Below are 18,317 nucleotides of genomic sequence, written 5' to 3' on the forward strand. Positions count from 1 at the left end.
GAATTTATTTCCTGTCGGGGAACTCAGCAGGGCCTCAAAGAAACCACAACCCAGCAGGAAATCCTGAGGAGAAAGAGGAAAAATACATGCAGTGAATGTGGGAAAAGCTTCACTCAAAGATCATCCCTTTTTCAGCATCAGAAAATCCACACCGGGGAGAGGCCCTACGAATGCAGTGAATGTGGGAAAAGCTTCATCAGGAGCTCAGACCGTTCTGTACATCAGAGAATCCACACAGGGGAGAGGCCCTATGAATGCCATGAGTGTGGGAAAAGATTCACTAGGAGCTCAGCCCTTTCTACTCATCAGAGAATCCACACAGGGGAGAGGCCCTACGAATGCAGTGAGTGTGGGAAAAGCTTCACTCAAAGATCAGCCCTTTTTCAGCATCAGAAAATCCACACCGGGGAGAGGCCCTACGAATGCAGTGAGTGTGGGAAAAGCTTCACTCAAAGATCAGCCCTTTTTCAGCATCAGAGAATCCACACAGGGGAGAGGCCCTATGAATGCAGTGAATGTGGAAAAACCTGCATTCAAATATCAGGCCTTTTTTACCATCATAGAATCCACACAGGGGAGAGGCCCTATGAATGCAGTGAGTGTGGGAAAAGCTTTAGTCAAAGATCAGGCCTTCTTCAGCATCAGAGAATCCACACAGGGGAGAGGCCCTATGAATGCAGTGAGTGTGGGAAAAGCTTCGTTCAAAGATCAAGCCTTTTTCAGCATCAGAGAATCCACAGAGGGGAGAGTCCCTACAAATGCAGTTTATGTGGGAAAAGCCTCACGAGCAGCTCAGCCCTTTCTAAACATCAGAGAATGCACACAGGGGAGAGGCCCTACGAATGCAGTGAGTGTGGGAAAAGCTTTAGTCAAAGATCAGGCCTTCTTCAGCATCAGAGAATCCACACAGGGGAGAGGCCCTATGAATGCAGTGAGTGTGGGAAAAGCTTCGTTCAAACATCAGGCCTTTTTTACCATCAGAGAATCCACACAGGGGAGAGGCCCTACGAATGCAGTGAGTGTGGGAAAACCTTCATTCAAAGATCAGGACTTTTTCAGCATCAGAGAATCCACACAGGAGAGAGGCCCTACGAATGCAGTGAGTGTGCCAAAAGCTTCACGAGCAGCTCAGGCCTTTCTAAACATCAGAAAATCCACACAAAGGAGAGGCCCTACAAATGCAGTGAGTGTGGGAAAACCTTCTCTTGGCACTCAGCCTATGTTAGCCATCAGAGAATCTGTAACGGAGATCAACACCATAAAAACCTCTAGGGCTATCATTATTTTTCTGATTCCCACATAGTAGCTTTTAAAGCTGTTTGAACTGTTTGCAGCACGTTATCCCTCAGCTTGTCCAGATGAGTGCCCCATTTTTGCCTTTGCAGTTCGCCCTCTTGAGGTGGACCTATTTGTCCTTTCTCTTGTCCCATGAGTAATTCGAGTGTGCGCTTCCTATCAGGAACCAGGGAGTATCCCATTTATACCATTCCTCTTATTGCAAAGTTATTGTTAGTCACCAATGATACAGATTGTATCTGTCATAAATATAAGGGGAAGGGTAAACATCTTTAAAATCCCTCCTGGCCAGAGGAAAAACCCTTTCACCTGTAAAGGGTTAAGAAGCTAGGATAACCTCGCTGGCACCTGACCAAAATGACCAATAAGGAGACAAGATACTTTCAAAGCTGGAGTGGGGGGAGAAACAAAGGTTCTCTCTGTCTGTGTGATGCTTTTGCCGGGACCAGAAAGGAATGGAGTCTTTGAACTTAGTAAGTAATCTAGCTAGATATGCGTTAGCTTCTGTTTTATTGAAATGGTTGGTAAAATAAGCTGTGCTGAATGGAATGTAGATGCCTGTTTTTATGTCTTTTTGTAACTTAAGGTTTTGCCTAGAGGGATTCTCTGTGTTTTGAATCTGATTACCCTGTCAGGTATTTACCATCCTGATTTTACAGAGGTAATTCTTTTACTTTTTTTCTTCAATTAAAATTCTTCTTTTAAGAACCTGCTTGCTTTTTCATTGTTCTTAAGATCCAAGCGTTTTGGATCTGTGTTCACTTATGCAAATTGGTGAGGATTTTTATCAAGCCTTCCCCAGGAAAGGGGGTGTAGGGTTTGGGGAGCATTTTTGGGGGAAAGATGTTTCCAAGCGAGCTCTTTCCATGTTATATATTTGTTAGACGCTTGGTGGTGGCTGCAATAAAGTCCAAGGGCAGAAGCTAAACTAGTTTGTACCTTGGGGAAGTTTTAACCTAAGCTGGTAAAAATAATTTTTGGGGGTTTTCATGCAGGTCCCCACCTCTGTACCCTAGCGTTCAGAGTGGGGAAGGAACCTTGACAGGCCCTAGCAATGCCGTGAGTGTGGGAAAAGCTTGACTCAAAGATCAGAACTTTCTAATCATCAGAGAATCCACACAGGGGAAAGGCCCTACAAATGCAGTGAGTATGGGAAAACCTTCTCTAGCAGCTCAGCCCTTTCTAGTCATCAGAGAATTCACACAAAGGAGAGGCCCTACGAATGCAGTGAGTGTGGGAATACCTTCTCTTGGCACTCAGCCCATGTTAGCCATCAGACAATCTGCAAGGGAGATCAACACCATAAAAACCTCTAGGGCTGTCAATACTTTTTTTCTTTAATACTTTTCCTGATTCCTATGTAGTAACTTGGAATGCTGTTTGAACTGTTTGCTACACCGTTATCCCTCAGCTTATCCAGATGAGTGCCCCATTTTTTCCTTTTGCAGTTCGCCCTCTTGAGATGGACCTATTTGTCCTTTTTATTGTCCCATGAGGAACCATTTATACCATTCCTCCTATTGCAAAGTTATTGTTAGTCACCAATGATACAGATTGTATCATTGCCAGTTGTTCTCATGTTGCTATGGGTTTTGCTGAAGAGCAGTTATATTGGGAACTTTTCAAATTATATGTAAATGAAGAGAAGCAGGGGCCGGAAAAGCGGTGCATAGGATTTTTCCATCGTAAGTGCAGAACTCTGCACTTGTGCATGTTTAACCTCATTAGATTTCTTTCGGCCCAATATTCCAATTTCTCTAGGTCACTTACCCTCCAGGGCTTGGAGTCTTTACATGCTTTCACAGAGTGAAGAGCACATGTTCCATGATTTCATAGAAGAGTTTTAGGGCTATTTTGAGTCAGGGAACTATGCTATAGTGTGTTTTCCCTGTTTGAATTTGACAGGTGGAGCAACACAGATGCACATTGTGACCCTTCTGTGACGAAGTGGGACTGTTCTTAATGTTTCCTCTGAATTGTGTGGGGGTGCCTCAGTTTCCCCTGTGCAGTTCTTAAGTATCTAGGTGGTGGGATAAGGGTGTATGATCACTGCAGAGCCCTAGAGGGCAGGTGTGTGCAGGGGTCTGGACACAGAGAATAGCCGACACCCTGTTTCCTGGCAACTGATGGCATAGGCCCTTCCCCCCTGCTAGGTGAAAGCTAAAGGGTTGGAGAACAAAGGAATCAGGTGACCTCCTGGCCCGCGAAAGGAACAAAGCCCAGAGGAGGAGGGGCTGGAAGGAGTTTCAGTTTTTGGGGCTGGCTGGGACTTGGAGTGAAGTGCAGACGTGGTTGTCTGGCTCCCTGCCCCCCAAAATGGACCCAGCTGAAGAGTCCTGTTCTCTGCACCTGCAAGCTCTTTTTTATACCATGTTCCTGTTGTCTAATAAACCTTCTGTTTTACTGGCTGGCTGAGAGTCACATCTGACTGCGAAGTTGGGGTGCAGGACCCTCTGGCTTCCCCAGGAGCCCCACCTGGGCGGACTCACTGGGGGAAGCGCACAGAGGGGCAGAGGATGCTGAATGTTCCGAGGTCAGACCCAGGAAGGTGGAAGCTGTGTGAGCTGTGTGTCCTGAAGACAGGCTGCTCACAGAAAGGCGACTGCCCCAGAGTCCTGACTGGCTTCATGGGGAGCAGTTCCAGAGCATCGCGCAGGGACTCCGTGACACCTTCTCAGGGAGCTGAGGGCTGTGAGTCTCCTTGTTGCCACCTGCCACTAGGAAGAGGGACTTTTGCATTTGGCAGCTTGGATGTTCATGACTGAACTCACCCAGCCTATCAGCCACTCAAGCACCCTCCTCGGAGCTACAGCAGCCCTGCCAGTTGACAATAGAGGCACCCTAATCCGCGTTCCTTCAATATGTCCCCCTCTGGGTCCAGCCCCGATCACCAGATGATCTGGGATTTCTCTGAATCTCTCCTCCAGAAGCAATGATATACCCCAGGTTATCAGTTTTACTGTTGACCACTGATCCTGTATCACACACAGCACTTGAGTAAAGTTATCGAGCAAATGGAAATGTATTTAACAAGGGAGAGAGATTTAAACAAAACAAATGTGAGTGATAGAAAAACAGTTACAAACACAACAAAATCACCAAATGCAACTTACACTTTTTAATAGTTACCTTTCCTATCTAAGTAGATTCTCACCTCACACTTCAGTCTACTGCAGTGACTGCTAGTCCCTAGGAGCCAGGGCCCTGCCTTTCATGAAGCACCACTGGTCGTTAGGGATCTCCTTAGTGAATGGACCCAGAATGTTTTTCTCCACCCTGTCATAAATGGAATCTGTCTTTTGTCTTTAATCACAGAAAGGACTATCTCCCCATTTTCATATTGTCCTTTTCACTTCCACAAGGTTTTGATGTCTATAGTTCATCTTTGATAGTTTTCCATTAGCTATTCTGGGTTGATGCAATAGTTGACAATGTAGCAATACATCACATAACTGGTTAGCATGGGGTGGGTGACAATTCCCTCCCACTGGAAAGGGCCATCCCCACCAAGACCGATGATTGGGGTGATTCACTTTCATGAAAATACCATATCGGCATAATTGTCCATGAACTTACATTACTCATTAAATTCTGACTTATACACACCTCTCGCAGTGATTAGGAGTAACAATGATTTACAAAAAGAAAAGGAGTACTTGTGGCACCTTAGAGACTAACCAATTTATTTGAGCAAAGCTTTCATGAGCTACAGCTCACTTCATCGGATGCAGCTGATGAAGTGAGCTGTAGCTCATGAAAGCTTATGCTCAAATAAATTGGTTAGTCTCTAAGGTGCCACAAGTACTCCTTTTCTTTTTTGCGAATACAGACTAACATGGCTGTTACGCTGAAATCAATGATTAACAAGTTTTCAATAGAGATCTCACTGCTATGTTTCCTGGATAAATATCATAAAATCAGTGTATTCGGTGTGGTGAGTTTGTCAGGTCTGAGACGGGAGTTGCTTGTAAATAACAGTGACTCCTTTGCCAATTGGCACCAATGAGCTTTTGTCACGCATGCACTGAGCTATACCGTCCCACTCTGATAGAACAGAAAGGCCAGCACAAAAAATAAAGAAAGGAACAATAAGATACTAAAATGACAATGGTTGGAACTCTCCATTTCTCTCAGTCTTTGGATTGATGGGTACTAGGAGCTGTCGCTACAGTTGAGGGACCAGGCGATCAGACAGCTGGCTCAGTCCTCCATACAAGCAGCTTTCTCACATACAGGGAGATGGGTCAAAATTGGAATTGATGTCCTGACTTGCTTCCCATAGGGGATCAATCTGTCTAACGCTATCTCTATACTTTAAACACTGGAAGTATTCTTCTGACAACCTAACACTGTCTACACTGGGTCTCAGGTCACATTAACTACTTCTCTCAGTGGAGTGGATTTTTCACACCCCTGAGAGATGGGGCTATGGCAACACAGCTTTTCAGCGTAGACCAGCTTTAGATGGCTTTTTGATATGAAAGGCAATGGAGTTCAGCCTTTTCCTTCGTATTGATGGTTGACGATGGCGGTTTTCCTACCTGCTGGAGACGTCCTATGACAGATGTGATGCCTCTCTCTTGCACATTAGAGAAGTGGGGAAGTCAGTGACCCTTACAGTGTAAGTGGGCAAAAAGTTACACAACTTGTCTCAAGTAGTTTTCCTTTTAATAGAAACTGATTTTGAGGCTAAGCAAAATAAGTTCTATTTGAAATACAAAAAATTAAAATCTATACTAGGCCAATATTCTCTTATACATTCTCTCTCACACACATTCTCCCACCCCAACCTTTGGAGCAAGGTTTTCTACCAGAACTTCTTACACTACGGGGGGTAAATTAAATCAAATTAACTTTTCAAGATTAGCCATCACTTCCTGTACAACTAAAAAAAACAAAAAACAAGACGACTTTCAGTATTCCAAAATCATTACCTGTAGTCACTTAAAATCCTTTTTTTCCATAGTTAACAATTTGGTTTTATTGTTTTATTTAACCAGTGTGTTTGGATTAAAGTGAGTTGGAAACTCCATCTGGAATAACGAGCCTGGTGCATGTCATTTTCCACTGATGAAATGACAGACTTCGTATGAGTTTGCATTGTTCAGCAGTGTGCTGTACAATGCAAGATGCACATTTCTGGGGGAAAGTCTGGTAGCAGAGAAGTTTCTGAGGTTCTCCTGTGGTGTACTGTAACGGGAGCGTCGCTGCCTAGCAGCAGTCAATACTGTGAAGCTGGGAGCGAGTTACATGCTGGAGACTGTGTGTTAACCGCCTAGGAGTGGCTGTTCTCACAGTAAAGCAGTGTAAAAGGCACCGCAGGTTGGGGAACTGAGGAGAAACAGCTATTCAACAGTCCAGATTGTACTGTGGTTAATGTCGCAGACGCTGAATTTCAAAGGGTCTCATAAAAACACAGAGAAAGTAAATCCTTCTCCCAGAAATCGAAGACTCCAGACAGAGGGCAAGTCTCCCTGCCATTGCTTCTTGCCGACAGAGAAGTCCAGAGACAATGAGTCAGTCCTGGAGAAGCCAGGAACAGTAAGCATGGCCTGGTGGGGTTCAGTGGAGAAAGGAAACAGGAAGGATAGGGATATTACTGAATGCAGGAGCTCAGCAGTACTAGATGTGAGGATAGCACGTATTGCAGCCCATTGGAAAACATAATCCCATCTATACATATAAAATGATAGGGTCTAAATTAGCTGTTTCCACTCAAGAGTGGGATCTTGGAGTCCTTGTGGAGAGTTCTCTGAAAACGTTCACTCAAGGTGCAGAGGCAGTCAAAAAGCAAACAGAAAGGGATAGATAACAAGACAGAAAATAACATATTGTTTCTCTATAAATCCATGGTAAGCCCATAAAAATAAATAAATCCATGATACGCCCACATCTTGAATACCGCATGCAAATGTGGTTGCCACATCTCAAAAAAGATAGACTGGAATTGGAAGAGGTTCAGAAAAGGGAAAAAAATATGATTAGGGGTATGGAAGAGCTTCCGTATGAGGAGAGATGAAAAAGACTGGGCCTTTTCAGCTTAGAAAAGAGACGAAAGGGGGTATGAGAGAGGTCTATAAAATCATGGCCACTCTCGAAAGACAGGACACTGGGCTATATGGACCTCTGGTCTGACCCAGCGTGGCCGCTCTTATCTACTAGGGAATCTAGTGAGCCCAGTGTAACGGGAGGGAGAAGGAAAATCCCTGGGTGTGGAGAACACTGGGAAATTAGAAGCTATAATTCAGGAGCAACGATTCTAATTAGTCTAGAAAACCAGAATGTGAAAGATAAGAATCGGGGTCATGTGACAATGAGGTAATCAAAAATCCAAGGAGCCTGCAGAGAAGAGAGGTGGTGGCTATCACACATGCGGATGGAGAAGGAAGACTCTCCATGACTCAGCAAGTTTCACTACCAACATAAGCCATTTACACACGCTGCATTGCAATCCAGACCAGTGAGGACTTGTGTCATCTGTAATCCTGGGTGAGATTCAATGTTCTGCTGTTGGAGCTCCCCTGTCTGGATACCCCCAGCCAGCATACAAGGATGCACTGGGTGTTTGTGTGATAAGTAGCCCTGGACCAGCAGCTCTGATTCCAGCAGCCTGTTTGTTACACCCAAGCACATTCTGTTTCGGGTGGAGTAGGCTCAGGGTTTCCGAGAAGGCCGGGGGTAGGAAGCTTCTGTTGGTTATGCTGGACCTAAGCCCCAGTTTTACTTGAGCAGAAAGAGATATCTGACATTTGAAGGTCTCTGGTCGTGTGTTTGTGTGTGTGTGTTACTGGCATATTGCGGTGATGCTGAAACAGGACAGAGCAGAGATGCCATTGGGGGGTGGCGTGAACCGTATCTCTTCATTTCCCCTTACAAGAACTGAGGGGACGGGAATCCTTACCCAGCGAGGTCACATTCTTATAGTTCTCCTGCATGACATCTCTGTAGAGAGCTCTCTGAGCAGGATGCAGCAGAGCCCACTCTTCTTTGGTGAAATACACAGCCACCTCCGTGAAGGTCACCGGCCCCTGAGACAGCAAAAGTCCAACACTCAGTACCTGCTGCCCGACTATTTGTGTGGGAGAGGAGCCAATCAAATGGAAGCTCTGGGTGGATCACGGTCAGAGTCTCCTGGAACCACCAGGGTTAGGGGACGAAGAGAGAGCCCCACCTCTCTCCCACCAGATCCATCACACACCTACTAGCCACAGACTGATACAGGAGATGGAGCCCCTAACAGGGTCCAGGGACAGCTCCCTGGTAGGAAGTCCAACATGCTCTTCAATGTGAGGAGCTGGATATGAAGGGAGGGGAATCTCCCCTAAGCCTGACTGGTGGGTGCCCCCTTCATATCTCATGGCACCCGCTGCTTAGTCGGGTCAGGCTCCCGCACTATGAGTCTGGTTAGGTTTCCTAGCCCCATGTAGGTGGGTTATTTTCTGTTCAACAAATTAGAGCATTTCCACCTCCCAACCTCATGGGTCTGATCCCAGAATCTAGGCCACTTATTCAATAACTCCCAGCAGGTTTGCCACCCCGTGTCCTCCTCCCTTTCTCCACCTTGTGAATTTACTGCCCCAGTCCAACCTCCAAACGAGACTGTGCAAACCTTCCTGTCTCTGGTGTATTTGCTGTCCCCCTCCCTCCAGAAGGAACCCACCCAAAACTCCCCAATAATCCCTACCTGAGCTGGCTCCACTGCAGCCATTTCTCTTCCCCATCCCATGGGAGGATGGGAGGAGCTGAGCTGGAGGATGGACGTCGTTCTGCAGCCTGGGAGGGTGAGAAGCGTAATTGTGGGGGTTTCAGAACAGGCTTTAGTTAATTTCACATCAGAATTCCCCCAGGGGTCTTTCCCTGCAGACAGATATCCTAGATTCTGCCATGCTGGAAAAATGCTTGATCTCTTTATTTCAGTGTAGACCTGGCCCCTCCTGCCAGGCTAAGCCCACAGAGACATTTTAAACCTCCCTTCTCCCTCCCCCCACCCCGTAACAAAGTTATCTAAAGTGATCATCAAGTTGGGCCACTTCCAGCACAAATCCAGGTTTTCTCACCCTCCGCCCTCCCCCCACACAAACTCACTCTCCTGCTGGTAATAGCCCATCCAAAGTGACCACTCTCTTTAAAATGTGTATGATAATCAAGGTGGATTTGTGCTGGAAATGGCCCAACTTGATGATCACTTTAGATAAGCTATTACCAGCAGGAGAGTGGGGTGGGAGGAGGTATTGTTTCATGGTCTCTGTGTATATAATGTCCTCTGCAGTTTCCACAGTATGCATCCGATGAAGTGAGCTGTAGCTCACGAAAGCTCATGCTCAAATAAATTGGTTAGTCTCTAAGGTGCCACAAGTACTCCTTTTCTTCTATTTTCATGTTCAACAATCTGAGAAAAGGTGTAAATCTGAGATTTTCCCTATCTCTCTTAATTATAAAATACTAAGAAAATCTCAGGGTATATTCAATTAGAAATAGACAACTAAATAAAAAGTGGGGCAAATGTTTAGGGTATTTCATAACAATCTTTGAGATCTGCAGAGAATACGTGTCACAAAGTAAGTAACTGATAACATGAGAAAAAAACACCAAGATCAGAGGGAATTTTATATTGCTATGAAATAACTAGTTGGAAAAGAGGGACTGTTTGACTGGATTTTATATGACTGTGTAATACATAAACAGAAAATGATGCTTCCCCGTCTGCCTTCATTCACAGGGGCAGCAGGGAGACCTTTGAGGAGGCGATTTAAGAGGGCAAAGAAGGAGGAGGAGGAGCGGGAAGGCTTCCTGGGTGAGGGAAGGGGGCAGCAGTGGGGGATGGGCAGGTGAGGGTCAGCGGATAGCTGGGGGCAACTGTGTTGGCAGTTTGGGGCCAGCAAGTGGGATTGGGAAACCGGGGTCTGGGCAGTCTCCACGGGGGGCACTTGCTCCTCCCTTCCCCCACCCTGGCAGAGAAGAGGCCTCTCATCCCATCCCCACTCCAGGGGCAGACATGTTTTGGGGACCGACTCAGGGAACAATTTCTCACCTAGACACGGACAAATCGCTGCAGATAAAATGGGTGGGAAAATCCCCCACACCGGAGATGTTAAATTGACATTTGAGAAAAGGGGAAGAACTGGAGAGAATTTGTATCAGGGTGTGAGCGGCACCAGCAGGGAAAGGATCCAATTCACTCACCTCCCGCCCCCCCTTCTCCCCCGGGGGTTTCCTGAGGCTGCACAGGGACCGTTCAAGGCCCCCCCCGGATCCCACCCCAGGAGCCCCCCCGGTCCCGGCGGCGCGGGGCAGGGCCTGGCTGCGGCTCCCCTGGGGCTGGGCAGCCCCGAGGCGTCTCCCAGGTGCGGCAGGACGCGGCCCCGCGGAGGAACGAGCTCCTGGCCGCAGCCTGGGGCCGGGCCGCCTCCGGGGGGGGCCGCTCGCTGCCCCCGTCCCCTCCCGGGCCTGCCCGGGCCCTGTTGCCGGCAGAGAGCGGCCCCCCAGCCCGGCCCCGCGGGGTCGGGGTCTCCCAGCCTCGCCCCTTAACCCGCTGCCCCGTCCAGACCCCGCCGGGGGGCGCTGGGCTCCCGCTGGGACAGCAGCTCCGAGCCCCCCCGGGCGCGGCCCCCCCGGGAGCAGGTCCCGGCGCCGCCCGAGGCCGGGTCCCCGCGGACACTGGGGCAGCGTCACCGCCCCGCCCCCGGGGCTCGCTCCGGTACCTGGAGGCGGCAGCTCGGCAGCGGGGCGGGCAGGGCCCGGGGCGGCCCCAGCGGGAGCAGGGCGCGGGCCGGGCGCGGGGGGGTTAATGAAGGTCGCCCCGGCACAGACCCTGCCGCTCAGCCCGCTCCCGCAGCAGCCGGTGAGCTCTGCCTCTGCGCACGCGCGACTTCCGCACACCTGCTTCTGCGCATGCCCAGAGCTCGAGCGACACAAAACGCTTCTCCGCCTTAGAAGAGGCGCCAACGGCTCCGCGCGAGCTCGGCTCGGTCTCTCCGATATGGCGTCACTTCCGCTAGTGAGAGAGTAAGGAACTACATCTCCCAGCGTGCCCCGGGGGCGCTTCCGCCTTCTTCAGCTTCGGTTTGGGCAGGTGCCGGGATCAGCCTGATTCCCTCTGGCCCCTCCCCCACCCGGCGCCTCTCAGACCCGCCCCCCCGCGGCCCGTTGCTGGGGCTCCCGGGGGCGCCGCAGGCCGAGGGGCGGCTTCTGCCCCGCGTCGGGACGTGCCCCGGGGGCAGGTGTCGAGCCGGCCGGGCTCTGTGAGATCGCGCCCCGGGGCGGCCGCTGCCGGCGGGGAGCCCGGTCTCGGCCCGCGGCGCCTGCGGCAGGAGGGACCCTGGCCAGGAGGAGGTGCTCTGTGCCCTGGCGAGCTCCTTCCCTGGAGCCGCTGCGCCGGTGAGTCTCCCCCTCGCTCCAGGGCCTCTGGCTTGGGGGAGATTTTCTGGCCAGAAGCAGCAGGAGAGTGAATTTGTGTGGGGGGGGGGTGGAGGGTGAGAAAACCTGGATTTGTGCTGGAAATGGCCCAACCTGATGATCACTTTCGATAAGCTATTACCAGCAGGACAGTGGGGTGGGAGGAGGTATTGGTTCATATTCTCTCTGTATATATAAAGTCTGCTGCAGTTTCCACGATATGCATCCGATGAAGTGAGCTGTAGCTCAGGAAAGCTCATGCTCAAATAAATTGGTTAGTCTCTAAGGTGCCACAAGTCCTCCTTTTCTTTTTGCGAAGACAGACTAACACGGCTGCTACTCTGAAACTCATGAAGAAAAATAACCCAATTCGCCAACCGCCTGAAATCACCCAGGCCCAGGTTCAGACAGGCAGTTTGGCTAGTTTACATCAGGGATCTGAAATAGAAAGAGAATCTGCACAAGCAGAACAAATTATAGCACACCACTGGATCGAACTCCGAGTTGTGAAGAATATGTACGAAGGCTACAACAACCAACAGGAATGCACTTTTATCTAGAAAACCATGATTACATCGAGTCTTCATGACTAGTGATTAAAATCAATTTGATTGAAATCAAATCCACCATGGTTTATGGCCAGTATCGCAGCCTTATTTACACGTTTATTACCCACAAAATCTGAATTGACACTTTCTCTGCATGACAAGATGCTTAGTCGCCATTCTCAAAATACCCATGAGACAAACACTTGATACCGAACACATTTTTTGGAGTAGAGAGAACCAAGCCAACATTCCTATATTTCCTATATTTTCAGGACTTGTGTTGTTTTCCTTAGTTTTATTAGCAGTGAGAAAAAGGCCTATGTCTGCATAATGGGGATACAAGATATATTAGACACACCTGGATTAATCTTCATTGGTTGATAATGTCAGATCCTTCTCATTCTCAGTGAGCTGAGCTGAGCTGAGGTGTCTGTCTTCCCATCATCCAGATTGCTGGGTCAATCATTTCTCACTGTTCAGTCTTTGTACCTGAGGTGTTTCTGGTTCTTCTTGTAGGCTCTCATTGTCCACCTTTTGTTTCTTTTCCCCACTCTCTGGAAGGCTCTTTTGCTGTGATCTGGGTCAAACGGCACCCGCTCTATAGAGGTATCTGATCTTGGTCAAGTGGTCCCCATTGTTCAGAGGCACAGTTCCTGGGATAATCTTTATGTGTTTGTGCTTTCCTTCAGTAAGGCGCTAACATTGTCTGGCCTCATCCAACAGAGCACATTTTAAATACAGAGACATGCTCAATATTTCTAGCCTCAGATACAAACATTATATGCATACAGGTTGGCTAAACACAGTCAATAGGTCTTAAGTTTTGCGATAATACCCCACATCAATCTTGCATAAGGTATATATTAGCTCTGTTATATCCATATCATAAGCATATTTTCATAAAGAATGTAGAGTATAATGTCATACCCCACGTGTATGTTTGCTGATCTGCAAATACTAAAGGAGCACACACCTTTGGGTGAAAACGCTCATGACGATAGTGCAGAGCCATGCAAGTTCCATGATTCTGTGTGAGATGGCAGACAGTGAGGAGGGCCAGGCAGGTTAGTGGGTTTAGAAAAAAAGGTGTAAACATTATGTATACGTTTATGTATGGGATACATATAAAATTAGTGGATGGTTAACAATGCATTATAAGAAGTTTGAACCCATGGCCACAACCACCCCTGTCTGACCTGTTTGGTACCCAGCATACGCTGCCAATCCAAAGCTTCCCAAAATACAGTGGTAGACAGTGGGATATCTATTCATGGTGCACCTCACTCTGAAGCTACACAAGTGCTTCTGGTGAGTACCCTGACTGCTGAGGCAGGGAGTCCAGGAGGCCGGCACACAAGTGACATAGTAACCGTAGTGACTCTGTGATGAAATAACTTGAGTTAACCCACACTGAAATTGTAGATATGGCCTTAGGTGTATGAAATGTTTGGCAGTATGAGGGTAGACTAAGATTCAGGTGTTCAGGCTCAAGGCATTGGAACTGCCTTACTGCACCCTACAGGCTCAGGAACAAAGAGGCACAAAAAAAGATAATTTATTCCTTAAAATTTCTTGACGCGAGCGTGATTAACTCATGATTTTAGAATTCTTGTGGTTGTAAAGGTATGTTTGGGTTGTAGATGTGTGTTCATTCTATTTTGAAAGGAAAAGCTATGAATGGGTTGAACAGAGTTCGATCAGTCCCTCAGGATAAGTCGATTGGCTATTAGCCAAGATAATCAAGGATGCAGACCCATTCTCTGCATGTCCCTAAACCGTCCTTTGACTGCCAGATGCTGGGAGCAGACAATGGGATGGTTCAATGAGTCCTTGACTGGTCTGATTATTCCTTTAGAAGCACCTGGCATTGGCCACTGTCACAAGACACGATACTAGATTAGGTGGACTATTGGTCTGACCACCAATAGTTACAGCACTGGTGGATTGACTCAAAACAAAGTTTTCACACTAGGTCAGAAATTCAGTCAGAGTGGAAGTCAGATGATTGAACAGAATAAACATCTGCTCTAAAAATGAGAAGCAAAAATTAGAATGAAAAATTCAGGGAATCCTAGCAGCAGATAAGACAACTTGGGACACTGCTATGAGACTCGATGCATTCAGATACAGTGATAAGGGATTCTTTGTTTCTGAGGGGATATCTGTACCATGTTTCCCTGAATTCAGTCTCAGGGATTATCTGCACTGGCAAGTTAAAGAGCTCTAAGTTGCTGGCTCAGGGGCGTGAAAAATCACCCCCCCCCCTCGCGGAGCGCAGCACGTTTGAGTGCTTTAAAGCGCTAGTGTGGACAGGCTCGGCTCCCAGTGCTCGGACCTAATCACCTCGTCGAGGTGGATTCCAGGAGCACTGGCACCCGCGACAGCCCTTTGAAATTTGCAGTGTAGACAGAGCCTCAGTAGGTTACATCAGACAAAGAGGAGATGTATTGACTAGGCATTGGGATGCCTGTGCCTTTACGAACCCAGCCCTGTGCCTTTGAGAACCCATTCCTGGGAAGCCGATGCTGAGAGGTTCTGCCTGGGAGAGGGGAAATAAAAAAGCCTCTTGCCCCCCCCCCAACAAACTATTTTGCAAGCCCTGGTGTCTCAGTCCCACTGGGGTAACGGCTACCCCCTGTGCCCCTGCCTGGGCCGGGTTTTGCCCTCTGACACCCTCTGCCAGTGCCTCGCTCCTGGGCTTAACTCTGCCTCCACCCCCCATCCCTGATTTTCCCTTTAGCCCCTCTCCTAATGCTGCCTCCAGCTGCTTGACCCCCCTGACCAGTCAGTTTCCGCCCCCTGCTCAGGATGGCTCAGGAGGATGGTTGGCTCGGTCCTTGAGTAACCCCCCCGGCCCGTACTCCCCCCCAGCAGGCCCCTGGTGCCAGCCCAGAAGCTGCCTGCCCATCTTCCCCCAGCGCCCTGCAGCGAGGCTGCCCACCCCATCTGCCCCACCCCTGCGCAGCCAACCCAGAAGCTGCCATGACCAGGCTGCGTGTCCCCCTGGCCCAGCTTCCTCTGCCCTGAAAATTAAAAAGCCTCACACCTGCCTGCAGTGGGAGCCTGCTGGGAGCTTCAGCAGCTGCAGGGGAACAACTAATAGGCAGGGCGGCAGGGGGACAGAGGGCTCCGTGGGTTGCTCTTGCCTCCAGGCACCGCCCCCTGCAGCTCCCATTTGTCCCGAACAGGGAACCGTGGCCAATGGGAGCTTCAGGCGAGGTATCTGGAGTTGTGGCAAGGGCAGCATGTGGAGGCCTGTGCCCTCCCCTCCAACCCCCCCACCAGGGGCCACTCAGGGACGTGGTTCCGGCCGCTTCCCAGAGCAGCGTGGGGCCAGGGCAGGCTGGCAGGGAGCCTGCCCTGGACCCAGTGCGAGCCGCTGCCACCCTTGAGCCACTTTATGTAAGTGGCGCCGTGCCGAAGCCCAAACCCCTCCTGCACACCAACTCCCTGCCATGAGTTCCCTCCCACAGTCTGCACCCCCCCGCACTCCGCACCCCAACCCCCTGCCCTGAGCCTCCTGCTGCACCCCAACTCCCTGCCCTGAGTTCCCTCCTGCAGTCCGCACCCCTCCTGCACCCCTGTCCTGAGCCCCCTCCTGCATTCCTCACCCCTGCACACCAATCCCCTGCTATGAGCCCCCTGCTGCACCCACACCCCTCCTGCATCCTAACCCCCTGCCCTGAGCTCCCTGCCGCGCCCTTCCTGCATCCCAACCCCCTTCCCTGAGCACCCTCATACACCCCACACACCTCCTCTGCCCCAATCCCTTGCCCCGAGCCTGTTCCTGCACCCCTAATCCTCTCCCACACCCCACACTCCCTCCCCCACCCCAGCCTCCTGCCCCGCATAGAATTTCCCCACCCAGATGTGGCCCTTGGCCCAGAAAGTTTGCCCACCCCTGCTTTAAGCCTCAGAGTACTTCCATTGACTCTTGAGTCACCATCAGCACTGGATTTGGTTGGTGTCCTGCTAGGTGTTTTGTAGGATAAAGACCTTATTTGTAAGCTCTTTGAAGCAGGGATCTGTCTGCAAACTCCAAGCCATGTGTTAATGTGCCCCAGGGCTTGTAAAAATGGTTATTGAGTTGGTGACACATGCGCACAATGTGAAACCAGGAGAACTTGAACTTTGCCTGTTTCTCCAGGGTTCTGTTACAGTTGCACCGCGTGGGTCCTAAACACTCATTTAAAATCCCCCAAACCAACCACTGGATGTTTCACTTCCCTTCGTATTCTCAGTGTTTTCACTTGTTTGTTTGTGGGTTTGTTTTGCTGTTTGTGTCGCTTTATTACTTATTGTTACTCTTCTATGTGTATAAAATATAAATCAAATTTGGAGTGGACATGGCAGAGAAATTGTATAAGCCTGAGTGAATGCCTCTTACAATCTTTGCAGATATTGGAAAGGACAGTATTAATATTTACAAGGAGAGCATGACTATTTCTAGTTGACGCACAGATCTGTTTAGCATCTTAAGACTGCGCGATGTGTGCAGATAATATGTATGCAAGAGGGTTAGCTTTACAATAGTTAGCTAATGGTACAAATGACTTTTGGAAAGATCATTAAGTGGTCGGCTGAGTCCCTCAGCAATTTTCAAGTGGTCCGCGGAAAGAAAAGTTTGAAAACCCCTGCTCTACGCTAAAGGTATGAATCTTCTCTTGCACTGGTGAGAGTCAGGAGTGACTCCATAGAAGCCAAGGGAACGTGTAAACTGGGGGGAGAGCAGAATTCAGCCCTAAATACTTCGAGGAGCTTCACAGACACCCAGTGTCAAGCAAAGACACACTAGGATGCTCCTTGGCTGGGTGCAGGGGGGAGAGGTAAATTCATTTACACACTCCTTTCCTTCCTGGCCCAGAGAGAAAAGGCCCCATACCTTGTTCCCCACCTTCATGAGCCAGCTAGTCCGCAACCCTGGTGCTAGATTGGAGCCAGTGCCCCAGTAAGGTAAAGCCCCTTATCCCATTTCTGAACCCCTGAGCCAGCCAGCCAGCCCCCTTCCCTGGGGTCGGATCAGAGCCGGCACGCTCTCTATGGAAAGGCCCCAAATCCATTCCCCGCCCCTCTGGGCCAGCCAGTCCCCCAACCCTGAGGGTGAACTGGAGTCAACACTCCCGAGATGGGAAAGGCCCCATATCCGATTAACACCCCCCCCCCCCCACACACACACACACCAACCTCTTGTTTGGCTTCTGGGACCTACAACATGATTCCCTGACTGCCACAGGGGTGTGTTTTCTCTGTGTCCTGAAATAGTTCATTTCATACTGGTCACACCCTGTGCTGGGCTGTGGCCATCCCAGCTCTGAGACCGCATCCCTGGGCACCAAGGCTGCTACTGACCATTGCTTTGTGCCGGTTAGTGTCTCAGTGAGGAACTTGGGTGCAGAAGTGGGTGAAGAGATCTCAGAGACCATCAACCTTAGGGCTTTTCTGGGGGAGCCCTGGGTGCCTTTCTTATGAGGGGCTGGATCCACAAAAGCCAGTGTGCTGGATGGAGAGCTGCCGGAGTCAGCCAGTCGGAACAGCTAAGGACAGGGGTGGCCCAAGCCTTCTGCCACAAAGGGACTTAGGTGCTTCCTGTTGGTTGTCGTCAATTGGGCGCCTAAGCCTGGTCAGCCCTGCTCACCTAACTCCACCAGAGGTGGAACCCTTGTTCTATGCCCGAGTTCAGTGGTTTGAGCACTGAGTCAGCAAGTGGAAGACCTGACTTCAAATCCCATCTCTATCTGATAGGAGCAGCGAGGAGCACCCAGGTCTCCTACATCCCAGTTGGGTGCCCTGGGTGGGGCAGTCTCAATTGCCCCTGCTGGCACTGTTCCACTTTGCATAAATCATTAAACATTAATTTCACCCGGGAGAGTGATGCTGCAGACTGGTGGTCAGGGCACCCACCTGGGAGATCAGGGTGCAAATTCCCAGTTCCAATGATTTAACCAAACTGGAGCAGCTTCAACAGGAGAGATGGAGAGCGACCCACAGCAGAAGCTCCCCTGACAATGATTTACAAGCTTTCAGTAGAGATCTCACTGCTATGCTTCCTGGATAAATGTCATAAAATCAGTGTATTCG

The 18,317-nt window shown here is 49.5% G+C and overlaps 2 protein-coding genes across 2 annotated transcripts in view; one reads left to right on the plus strand and one right to left on the minus strand.

The window, feature by feature from the left end:
• The window catches only part of LOC125621632 (uncharacterized), a 65,857-nt gene extending 63,853 nt beyond the window's left edge, over positions 1 to 2,004 (plus strand). The window contains exon 14 of the mRNA XM_075119107.1: positions 201 to 2,004. Within this exon, the coding sequence (XP_074975208.1) occupies positions 201 to 1,272 (1,072 nt within the window). The 3' untranslated portion in view covers positions 1,273 to 2,004. The remainder of the gene's footprint in view (positions 1 to 200) is intronic.
• A 3,938-nt stretch (positions 2,005 to 5,942) lies between these two features.
• On the minus strand, positions 5,943 to 12,763 carry LOC125621422 (uncharacterized). Its single transcript, XM_075119108.1, has 6 exons — positions 12,729 to 12,763; positions 11,425 to 11,719; positions 10,998 to 11,181; positions 8,981 to 9,069; positions 8,198 to 8,324; positions 5,943 to 6,848 (listed from the first exon to the last, which is right to left on the minus strand). The coding sequence occupies exons 1-6, from the start codon at positions 12,761 to 12,763 to the stop codon at positions 6,814 to 6,816; spliced, it is 765 nt and encodes a 254-aa protein (XP_074975209.1). The 3' UTR covers positions 5,943 to 6,813.
• Between the last annotated feature and the right edge of the window lie 5,554 nt (positions 12,764 to 18,317).

The sequence above is a fragment of the Caretta caretta genome, chromosome 14 (assembly GCF_965140235.1).
Source record: "Caretta caretta isolate rCarCar2 chromosome 14, rCarCar1.hap1, whole genome shotgun sequence".
Classification (NCBI taxonomy): domain Eukaryota; kingdom Metazoa; phylum Chordata; order Testudines; family Cheloniidae; genus Caretta; species Caretta caretta.

Excerpts from the sequence above, each read along its gene's own strand:
- LOC125621422 (XM_075119108.1), bottom strand. The coding sequence starts at position 12,763 with ATGAGAGCCTACAAGAAGAACCAGAAACACCTCAG. Across the intron at positions 9,070-10,997 it reads TGCCGAGCTGCCGCCTCCAG|GCTGCAGAACGACGTCCATC; the intron begins GTACCGGAGCGA and ends TCACCCTCCCAG. Across the intron at positions 6,849-8,197 it reads TAAGAATGTGACCTCGCTGG|GCCATGCTTACTGTTCCTGG; the intron begins GTAAGGATTCCC and ends GAACCCCACCAG.